General features: G+C 50.4%; 1 protein-coding gene across 2 annotated transcripts; it reads left to right on the forward strand.

The window, feature by feature from the left end:
* Window positions 1-413: 413 nt before the first annotated feature.
* On the forward strand, window positions 414-6,011 carry Thy1 (Thy-1 cell surface antigen). 2 transcript variants are annotated; one of them, XM_021636917.2, is made up of 4 exons: window positions 414-564; window positions 3,426-3,487; window positions 4,063-4,398; window positions 4,757-6,011. In XM_021636917.2, exons 2-4 carry the CDS (start codon window positions 3,451-3,453, stop codon window positions 4,867-4,869), a joined length of 486 nt encoding a protein of 161 aa, XP_021492592.1. In that variant the 5' UTR covers window positions 414-564; window positions 3,426-3,450; the 3' UTR covers window positions 4,870-6,011. The 2 variants fall into 2 exon arrangements, with proteins under 2 accessions (XP_021492592.1, XP_060228219.1); XM_060372236.1 differs by lacking the exon at window positions 414-564 and adding an exon at window positions 616-1,402.
* The last annotated feature ends 5,424 nt before the right edge of the window (window positions 6,012-11,435 follow it).

An 11,435-nucleotide genomic window follows, 5' to 3' on the forward strand; every position in this document is an offset into this window, starting at 1 on the left:
GTGCATCCCTTGCCTTGCTTCCAAAGGGCTGCTCTAGCATGGAAAATGACCAACCAACTTTCTTTGCTGAAAAACCAGGCTCCAAAGCCAAAACCTGACACTGGAGGCTCAAGAACAGGGCTCCATCCTAGGAGGAGAAAAATGGGGAAGCTGGAGCCCCCACCCCCCACTCCCCCAATGCACAGCTTCTAGCAAAGACAGGGTTACAGCCTTAAAAGGAGTGCAAGCGTTTCCGACTGTGAGAAGGAGGATGCCCCACCCTGATCCCCGGGATCGCAAACCGTCTTTACCCCAGGCAGGTCAGCCCAACCGTTAGGGCTGAGGGCACCTCTTCAGTAGCAGCAAGCGCCTTCGGACACCCAAACCCGACACCTCCTACCAGTCTTCGCCCGCCACCCCTCCCCCCATCCTTTTTTTTCCTCAGCCTCTGATTGGCTGAACCCCGAGGCCCTCCCTGCTTCCCCCTCGCTCCCCCACCCCTGGTGAAAACTGCGGGCTTCGCGCTGGGTGCAGCAACTGGAGGCGGTGGTGCATCCGAAGGAGGCTGCAGCTACCCGAGTCCAGGTGAGAGCAGGAGCTGGGAGGAACCCACACACGCAGGGACAGCCGCAGGGCGAGGGTTCAAGCCTTCCCCAGCTGCAGCTTCGGAAAAGGATGCTCGAGCGTTTCTCTACGAGTGCAAGGGAACTGCGGGAGGGACTTGCATCCCTGGCCGGGGCGGGAGTGGAGCTGTACTAGCTTTTGCCTGCTGGCGGACGCCTTCCGAGACCGAGGAAGGACACCGAGGACAGTCTTTCGTTCTGCCTTCCACCCAGGGGCCCCGAAGTGTATCTCTCGCTCCGTCCCGTCCCCCACCCTCCACATCCACCCCTTGATGGCATGATCACCTGCGATCAGATCAGTGGCCTGAGAGGGAAGGAGAGATGGGACGCCGGGGGTGATGGAGGGGAGGCAGGCTTCTTGGAGCAGCTCGTTTAATTGGGGGAGGGTGAACAAAGGCTGTTTAAACCTTTGAGGAGTAGGCAGAGGCTCTCGGGATGAGTGTATACCCCTGGCCTGCTAATATTAGCCTCGTTTTCCTGAAAAGAAGAAATTCCAGATGCTTGCTGCACACGTCCCTGTAAGAAGCGTGGAAGTTTAACCTGTAACCTGCATGACAGAGGTGGGGGCCGGGACTTGCAGGCCCGGAGCAGGGAAGGGAGTGGTCACCCCCCCCCCAGACCAGATGTCCAGGGTTGAAACCGCTCGACCTCACTCCTGCTCTGGACCAGCTCCTCCCGGTTCCACAGTAGCCCGGCCCCACACCCAAACTCAGAACGCTTAGAGTAGGGGGTTGGCAAACTGGAGGGAGTCTCCGCCGGCTGACCTCGCCTCGCGGCTGGCTGGGTGCGGGGCACCGCAGGTAAGGAAACCGCAGTGCTGAGTGGCAGACGCGGGGGTGGGGAGAGCTAGATAGGATGCGAGAGGGGGGAAGGGGGGCCTCCTTTGGTAGAGGAGGATTGAAATACGGAAATGGCTTCAGGGTGGGGTCAGGCCGGCCTGGCCGGCCTCGGGGAGAGGGCGCCCAGTTTGGCTGAGTGTAGGCTTCGAAATTCTGGGCAGCGGCTCTGCCAGCCCCCTCTGCCCTTCCATCTAGTTCTGTCAGGCTTCTCCAATCCAGCCCCATTTCTTTCCCCTAGGGTTCCCTATCCCTCCCCCAATGCCCTCCCCCCATCCCAATCCCGCACTCCATAACCCAGCGGTTCTCAGATCCAAGCCCTATGCCGGCCAGCAGCCCTCAGAAGGTGGAAGCAGAAGGATCTCCGAGTTCGAGATTAACTTGGGCTACAATGCGAGTTCCAAGTTCACCAAGGCTTCTTAAGGAGACCCTGTCTCTAAAATAAATAGTCCCCTTTCTCCACCACAGTGCCTTGGGACCCGGCTCCAGGCCGCAACTTCTCCCCAGGCTGAGATGGCATTCATTGTCACAGCCCACCCTGTGGACCCTAGTCTCTTTCCCCCACAGACCTTGGATTGCGAGAAGGAGAGGGGGGCACTCCCCGCACAAAGGCCTCTCGGGCAAGGGCAAGGGAGACTACCTGCCAGCGTGTTGAGCTGGGGAGCTGAGAGGAAGGCAGGAAACTGCAGCCCCAGGACCCCTCAAGAGCTGGCCATTTGCAAACATCTCTACTTTACGTGCCATGAGTGCGCAGTGGCTTCTCATTCACATCCTGTGTCCTATACAGGCCTGTGTGGCACCTCAATGAGACACATACGTGTCTGACTTCATCCCTGGCCATATGCTTTCTGAATTACTTACTGCGGGGCATAGTGTCAGATGCTTATTGGTTGTTTTTTTTTTTTTTTTTTTAAACCCAATCACAATCCTATTTGCGTGTTAGGTTCAAAGAGCCTCATTTTTGTCCAGCTCCCAGGGAGCTGAGGCAGGACAGAGTTCGAGGGCATCCTGAGCTACGTTGGGAGATACTGTCTCAAAATAATAATTGGATAGGTGGAGGTGTATACCTATAACCCCAGCACTCAGGAGGCTGGGGCAGTTTGGTGAGTTCGAGGCCTGCCCAAGCTACATAGTGAGACCCTATCAATACCTAAGCAAGTATGTGAGTATCTACTCTATGCTAAGGCTGACCCGGATCATCATCATCATCATCAGGGATCATATTCTGAACAAGAACTAGTGTCTGAGGGAGGGTTTGTTTGTTTGTTTGTTTGTTTAATGGGTATGAAAGTTTTCATTTGGAAAGACTGAGTTCTGGAGACTGGCTGCACAGCAATATGACTGACCCTAATGCTCCTGAAGCACACAGTCAGACTGATTAAGACAAGAAAAGTTATGTGTAGCTTACCAAATTAAAAAAAAAGTCTATTTATTTATTATTTGTTTTGTTTCAGTTTTGTTTTTAGACAAGGTTTCTCTGTGTAGCCTTGGCTGTCCTAGACTGTCTTTGTAGACCAGGCTGGCCTCCTCACAGAAATGCGTCTGTCTCTGCCTCCCATGTGCTGGCATTAAAGGCGTGCCACCACGCCCGGCTTGTTTTTCAAGACAAGGTTCTCTCTGTGTAGCCCCAGTTGTCTTGGCACTAACTCTGTAGATCAGTGTGCCACCACCACCCTGCAAATCAAAATATTAAATGTAGGCAATCCTTACCCTATAGGTCTTAAGTCCCAGAGAAAAGTGATGACATCACCCAACAGGGAAGTACTCCAGGGACAATGCAGACACACACCATCACAGGAAGTGCGCTCTTTCCTCCTTTGCTTTCTCTGAGGGGCAAAGGGCCTTAGGCAGTGTCACCTTCAAAGAGAAGGGGGTGAAAAGAGCCGCTTAGGTGTCCATCATGTTCTCCATGGACCTCAAGCCCTGACATTAAGCATGAACCCATTTGTCCCATCTCTTGGCTGACACCCAGCTTTTCCCACCCCAGAATCCAGGACAGAACTCTTGGCACCATGAACCCAGCCATCGGCATCGCTCTCCTGCTTTCAGGTACTGGGCAAGGGTCAGGGCTGACATTCCAGGGCATCTGGCTTCCTTCCACTCAGGGAAGTAGCCTCTTTGCCATAGTCTCAGAGGCACAGGTGGCTGGGGCGGAGGACTCAGCCTTACCGATCACCTGCTGCTGGTGGTGATCTTTGTTATATTGGAAATTTCATATGGGGACTAAGAACTCTTATTGCTGGGCGGTGGTGATGCATGCCTTTCATCCTAGCACTCAGGAGGCAGAGGCAAGTAGGTCTCTGAGTCAGAGGCTAGCCTGGTATACACAGCAAGTTCCACAACAGCCAGAGCTGTTCCTCAGAGAGAGAAACCCTGACTCACAAAACAAAACAAAAACCCTCCTCTTGACGTCCTGTATTGAAACACATTGATGGGGTCCAGAGCTCCAGCAGATTAGAGATGAAAGTTGGAGTCTGGGGTGGGGGGTGGGACATTCCACCAATACCCCAGGGGTGAGTGCAAACCACACATCCTCCCCAGCCAGGCCAAGTCCACTCTTCCTGCAGGTGGGAGGCCCCCCGCTCTTTATCTCCCCCAATTCAGAGAAGGCACTGCTGTGCCAGTCTTGCAGATGTCCCGAGGGCAGAAGGTGACCAGCCTGACAGCCTGCCTGGTGGACCAGAACCTTCGCCTGGACTGCCGTCATGAGAATAACACCAACTTGCCCATCCAGCACGAGTTCAGCCTGACCCGAGAGAAAAAGAAGTACGTGCTCTCGGGCACCCTCGGGGTACCTGAGCACACGTACCGCTCTCGGGTGAGCCTCTCCAGCAAGCCCAACATCAAGGTCCTCACCTTGGCCAACTTTACCAACAAGGACGAGGGCATCTACACGTGTGAGCTGCGAACCTCGACCCAGCCTCCCACGGTCTCCTTTCAAAACATCTCTGTGCTCAGAGGTGAGACTGGTCCCCAGAAAGATGGAATGGCCAGGTTAGCCAGGCTGGGGTTAGGCAATCTGCTTACAAAAACCATGGGCAGCCAGGTCAGAGGGGAGAGGAGCCCTAGAGCCTTCTTATGTTCTCCTAACTGCTACCTGGTCCCCTGGGGAACCACGGCCATCTGCGTTGTGAGTAGGGGGGGAAGATCAGGGGCCAGATCAGTAGAGCCTTGAAGTAGAGAGAGCTGAAGAAACAGAAAGTGGGACAGGCAGTGTAGTGGTTCCGTTAAGACATCAAGGCGTTGGCTGGTTAAAGGACTAACACCTGGTGTTGCCTCCGCCTGCCTGGGTCCTGACCACCCCTTCTCTCTCCACAGACAAGCTGGTGAAGTGTGGTGGCATAAGCCTGCTGGTTCAGAACACCTCATGGCTGCTGCTGCTCCTGCTTTCGCTCTCCCTCCTCCAAGCCATGGATTTCATTTCTCTGTGACTGGCTGGGCCCACGAAGAAACAGGAAGCCTCTAGGCCCAGTAAAGAGGTCCTGTTTCTCTGTGTCAGCTGACTCCCTCCCCTAGTCCCTCAAATATCTCAAAAATGGGGAGAAGCGGGGACCCTGTCCCTCATAAGGAACCCCAGTGCTGCATGCCATCGCCACCCACCCTCTCTTCACACCACTGGCTGTCATTTTGTACTCTTTATTCCAGGGTTGCTTCTGTCTGTTTATTTAGGGCTTATCCTTTCCTTTCTCTGAGAGTTTGGGACAAGGGAGGCCAGGACTGGGGACCTGACGGAGCATAAGGGCATATGATGGGCTGCGGGGTGGCAGGATATCAGTCTCTGAGGGAGGAGTTCCTCCTTGCCAACCAAGCCAGATGCCTGAAATAGGTATGGATGAGGGAGATGGAGTGTGTTTGTGCCTGATGCGCCCAGTGGGCAGGGAGGGGATGCCTGAAGATAGCAGGGCGCTGCTGTGCCTTTGTGGCCCATCTAATGAGGATGAGAACGTAGCTTCTACGAGATCATTCTCAGCCACCACATACAAGCCCCTTCCTATCACTGAAGAAATCTCTTGGGGCTCTTGAGCCAAGGTACACTCAGGAAAGATGGAGGGAATATTGAGCCAGGAAATACTGGGGGAAAGGATAGGAGGTAGGGGGCCATCATCCCTCCTCTAAAACAAGAGCCTGCGGTCTCCAGTGCCACTGCCTGTAATGAAAAGGGTGGCAGAGAAAGACAAGCCCTTCCTCTGCTCCCAAGGAAGCAGAATTCTGACTACAGGATCTAAGTCAGTGAAGGAAGGGAGCCCTAGGGCCACCCAGCTGGACTCAGCTTGCTAAGGAAGATTCTTTGTTCTTCTTTCCCTTGCCCCTCTGTGCCAGCTCCTCTTGCTGTCCCAGATCCCCCAAACAACCAGAGTCTTGCAACCTGCCTTGTCCAGGAATTCCTAGTGTCAGAGGCAGGTGGTGGCGTGAGACGCAGCGTGCACACTTTTGGGAAGACAGCTTTTCCAAACACCCTCTTTCCCGCTGGCAGCTCTGCCCGTCCTGTCACTGTGTGTAATGCCACCATAGCTTAAAGCATCTCACTGAGGAAAAAGAAAACTGCACAATAAAACCAAGTCTCTGGAGTCTGTCCCTGTGTCTGTCTCTGCTACAGTCTTCCAAGGTCCCCAAACTGGATGGTTTGGCAAGGTGCGTCCGTGTGCAGTAGGTCCAACAGGACTCTGGGGTACCCCAGCCCTTCCTATCCCTTGCCTTCTGTCTCCCACTTTCTGAAGCCCTGTATAGCTGGGTTTCTCTTGAGAGTGACTCTAACATGACATCTTTGCCCAGATTGATGTGTGTTCTCTCTGCTGACTCATGCGGCAACAGCGCTCACCTGCGCCAACACGCGAGCCTGGCCATGTAGCTCGAGAAGTGCCAGGGATTTTGTGCTGAAGTATGCACCCCACCTCTTTTTTTCTCAGCCTTAGTTCTACAGAAATGTACCCTGAAGTCCTGGATGCTGAGAGGGCATGCTCTGGAGCCCTGGGGCCCTGGAGCAGGGACAACGGGGGGGGGGCACAAGCATCAGGCTTTCAATACAAAAACAACCACTTGAGAAAGAGCTTCATAAGCTTTCCCTCCAGAGTGAAAACATGTGGTCCCATCCCTGGATTCCTCCTCAAAAAGTAGTGAGTAAAACGTGAGCAGGCACAACAGGCCTTCCTGGGTTTGTGACACACACACACACACCCCTCTGAGAACTGCAGGGTGGTAACTGTTCTGGTTCCATTTGCAATGAACTACTGAGACAGCCCAACCCCACTTTGACAGGCAATGTGGGGGAGGAGGCTGAATCATTTGATATTTAGCATGGATAGAATAATTCTCTGAACATTTTTTTTTAACATCCCTATCTAAGTTAGTACCACTCGCTCCTCAGTCTTCCTGCCCTTGCATTGGCCACCCTTCTGACCAGGCCTGAAGAAGGCAGGAGAAGTCACCCTTCACACACCATGCAGCTGACAGTCTTTTTGCAGGTGCAGCTGTCTGGGGAAGGGACACTCTCGAGACCCAGGCTCCCTGCTCAGCACTTCCTTAGAGCTACAAAGTATCACGCCAGAGAAGTCTAGGAAAACCTTTGCAGGGAAGGAATGATTCAAACACCAGGCAAGTTTGGAAGGCCTCACCCTTAGAGAAGTGAGGGGTCAAGTTCAAATGTTGTTTCTGGAGGGAATTGGGAGGCCAGATAGGAAACACCAAGCGAGAAGTCAGTGTGAGACCCTGTCACCAGGGTGGTATTCCTCATGTTGCCTTTGTCACACTTGGCACTCTCCTAGAGAGCTCTGTGGTCACACTCAGTTGTTAGGGAGATGGATTGCTTTCTGAAGTTACCTCAGAGGTGCCGACTCTGAGGCCTGGAGTGGATACTCCTAAGAAACCACAGAGGACCGTGGGCCAGGAGGGCAGAAGAAGATAAGAAAAAAAAAGCCATCAGGCAGGCCTCGTAACCTAAACCAACCCGAGGTGATCAAAATGAAGACAGGAAAGCTAAAGGTTTTCACAGCTGGCCCTGATACTTGTCAGTCCCTGTGGCCAAGTCAGCAAATCTTGTAGAGACTGTGGGAAGTCTGTATTATCTGGGACACTTAGAAAGGTCTGAGGCTCCTGCCCATATGGCCCAGGCTTCCCACCCACTTTCTCACTGCCCCTAACCTCTCTCTACCTTTGGCCACTTAGTTCCCAAACTTAAGGCCTAGAATTCTTGCCCAAGAGCATCAAATGTCCCTGTCTTGGAGCTGGTGAGATGGCTCAGTAGGTGAAACCACTTGTCACCAAGTCTGATGGCCTGAGTCCAGTCCCCGGAACACACATTGGTAGAAAGAGAGAGCCAAGCACTAAAAGCCATCCTGAGCTCCACACTTGTACCATGGCACACTTGTATTTGTGCTGTGAATGCACACACACATACACACACCAAATTGTTTTTCAAAATGTTTATTTTAAATGTTTTTTGATGCTCCTCTCTGCACCCTACGTCCAAATGGGGTTAACCACTGACACAGACTGTACCAGCCATCACTGTAGTGGTCTCCCTGATGTACAGATGTCCTTCCCTTGGGAAGGCCAAAGGGATTATGGTGAGATGTGGAGAGTTCCACTGGCAAACAGGGGAAAACATCACAGCTTCAGGGACCTGGGACGTGTGTCTTCCTGCCTCCTTGCACAAAACCCAACTGCTGCCTGAGCTTGTAGCTTTTGTGTTGGGGGCCAGGTACACCCCCCATGTGCACCCATGGTAGAACACTAGACTAAGGTCTTTCTGAGGACCAGCATGGACTAGAGAGTCACCAGCCCTCTCCTGCTCAGTCTAAGAGGACTCTAGGCAATGGTGGGACAGCTTTCCTCACCCAGGCCCAGTGCACCTGGTCTTGGGAGACTATGTAACCCAGACTCTTTCCCAGCTGTTGGACAGAAAGCATCTCTTTGCTGGCAAATGGAAGACGGGGGGGGGGGGGGTCAGAGGAATTAGCTTAAGACCACCAATAGCAGTGACCTATGGAAGTCAAGTATGGCTCAACACTCAGGAAGGGCCTTGTTAGAGGGAGTTCTGGCTAGGTAGATCCTCTGTATGTAGGCTAGACTGACCTTGAGCTCACAGAGATCTGCCTGTTTCAGCCTCCCACATTCTGGGATTAAAGAAGTACAACACCATGCCCCCAAAGTTTACGATTTAGTGTTGGGCTATAATCATAACTATCATGGGATGCGTAGGCCACAGGCTACATACACCAGGATCCGATCTAAGCTTTGCTCAGTGGAGACAGATTAGAGAATAGTAATTGAAACAAAAAGGCGAAAGCCAGGGGTAGAAGCTTACACTTGCAATCACAGTACTTGGGGGGCTGAAGCAAGAAGAGTGCCATGATTTCTGGACCAGGATAAGCTACATAGCAAATCAATGGGACACTGATTTGGGGAGGGGGAATTAAAAGATATTGCAGTAGTCCAAAGAGAGGATGATGCCTTGGACAGAAGTTGTAGAGGTGAAAATAAAGAGAAGTAGTGACTTGGAGAGGCAGAGTTAAAATAGAAGACAGGTGAAATCTGAATAAAGCCTGCAAACTTTGCCAAGGCTAATGTCCCAACTTTGCTATTGTTCTGGTTATACAGGCTGCTAACACTGGGGGAAACCAAGTCACAGGTATATAAGACCTTTAACTGCCCACCTCGAGGGTACAGACAGCTTGCAGGCATTGGATCCCTTGGAACTGGAGTTACAGATGTTTGGGTGTTGCCATCTGGTGCCAGCAATTGAACCCAGGTCCTCCGGAAGAAGAGCAAGTGCTCTTAACCACTGAGCCCTCTTGTACTGTTTTTATAATTTCACCTTTTTCAGGGTTGGAGTAATCTTTTCTTTTCCACTATATTTGTTTTTTAAATTGCTACAAAGATTTAATAAAAGAACACACATACACACACACTCCCTAGCACAGTGGCTGAAGTGTGTGAAAAGTACATTTCTGTCACTTGCTTGAAGGCCACCCTGTCTGTGGTATTTGTCATGGCAGAGAGAATGGACTAAGATAACATTAATTATGGTCTTAACCAGAAGCCACAGCAAAGCTCTTTGGAAAAGATGAGAACATGAACAAGTGCCAGGTGCAATGGGCACACCTTTAATCCCAGCACTCAGGAGGCAGAGGCAAGCAGATTCTGTGAGTTTGAGGCCAGTCTGGTCTACAGGGTGAGTTCTAGGGTAGCCAGGGCTACACAGAGAAACTCTGTCTCAAGAATAACAATAATAATGAGGAGGAGGAGAGGAAGAAAAAGAAAAAAAAGAAGGGAGGTATCTCAGTAGGTTAGAGTGCTTGTGGTGAAAGAAAGAGGACTTGAGTTCAGATTCCCAGCACTCATGTAAAAGCCAAGTATAGCTCCCATGCCTGTAACCCCAGTGTTGGGGAGCAGAGACAGGAAAGTCCCAAGACCTAGCTAGCCAGCCTAGCCAAAATGGCTAGAATCAGGTTTGGTTAAACAAAAATTTTATATATATATATATATATATATGTATATATATATATATATATATATATGTATATGTATATATATATGCATGCATACATACATACATACTAAAGGTGGAGATCAATAGAGAAATACACAGAACATTCTCTTCTGGCTTCCATGTGTGTATGTGCACACACCCACAAGAGCTAGTACCAAATTGGGACCGCTGAGGCACACTACCTTGTGGACTGAGTAACTACTGATTGAAACTCCCCTGCAGTGAGAAACAGCTATTCTAGCATTGTCCAGCTATTCTAGCTGGACGTCAAAGCTCCAGCCTCAAGAACAAGTAACCAGTAGGTTCCCCATGTGTGATCCCATTGTTGTTATGTAGAAGCTGACTTACTAAGTTGATATAAGGAGTATATACATACATGCATAAAGATATATATATATATATATATATATATATATATATATATATATATATTAAAACAAACAAATAGGAGAACTGAAAAGTTAAGAATGACTGCTTAGGGGAATGAGAATATAGGATGGAGTAACGGGCTGCTTTTATATTATAAACCTAATAATAACTTCTGTCTCTATAAAAAAAATAATAACATGCTTAAAGACTTCTATTGATGTTCTGCCAGTTCCATTTGAGGGTTTGCTTACCAGTGTCCATTTTTGTGTTGGGGAGGAGCTAAGAGGAAGTGAGAGGGAATCCCAGTCTTAAACAATGATGTCACACTTGTTAAGATAGACAATGCCAAGAAACTGTTGATACTGAGAACCAGATGTAGGCTATTTGTTATGTCACTGGACATTCACATGGAAGTTCAGAGAGGACAGCTGGATAGGGGTGTGGTTCAGCTGATAAGAGTGCTCACCTAGCAAACACAAAGCCCTGAGCCCTGGGTTTTATCCCCAGCATCACATAAATTGACCAGACATGGTGGTGCATGCCTATACTCCCAGCATGGAGGAGGTGGAGGCAGATGAATCAGTTTAAAGTCATATTCAACTACATAGCAAGTACGAGGCCTATTTGGGATACATGTAACCCCGTTTTTTAAAAGGATCAACTAGGCTAACTGTTATTAAGAACAAAGAGTCAAGAGTGTTGGCTCGTGCCTATAATCCAGCACTTCAGGCTAGGACAGGGAGACTACTGTGAGTTCAAGATCATCCTGAACCTCAAAGTGGGATGGAGAGAAGAAAAGAGAGATGCCAAAAACAAGGACAGAATGTGAATGACTTGTGGCCAGGCTTGGTGGCACATTTGGGAGACTGAGACAGGAGGATTGCAAATTCAAGGACAGCCTGGAGTACATAGTAATATCCTATCAATAAAAGAAAGGATGGAGGGAGGGATGGAGAGAGGGAAGGAGGGACAGAGGAAGGGAGGAAGGAAGGAAGGAAGGAAGGAAGGAAGGAAGGAAGGAAGGAAGGAAGGAAGGAAAAGAAAAGGCCAGGCATAGTGGTGCATGCCTTTAACTACAATCCTAGGAAGACAGAGACAGGTGGATCTCTGTTTCAGGTCAGCCTAGGCTACATATGAGAC

This window comes from Meriones unguiculatus, chromosome 1 (assembly GCF_030254825.1).
Source record: "Meriones unguiculatus strain TT.TT164.6M chromosome 1, Bangor_MerUng_6.1, whole genome shotgun sequence".
Lineage (NCBI taxonomy): Eukaryota > Metazoa > Chordata > Mammalia > Rodentia > Muridae > Meriones > Meriones unguiculatus.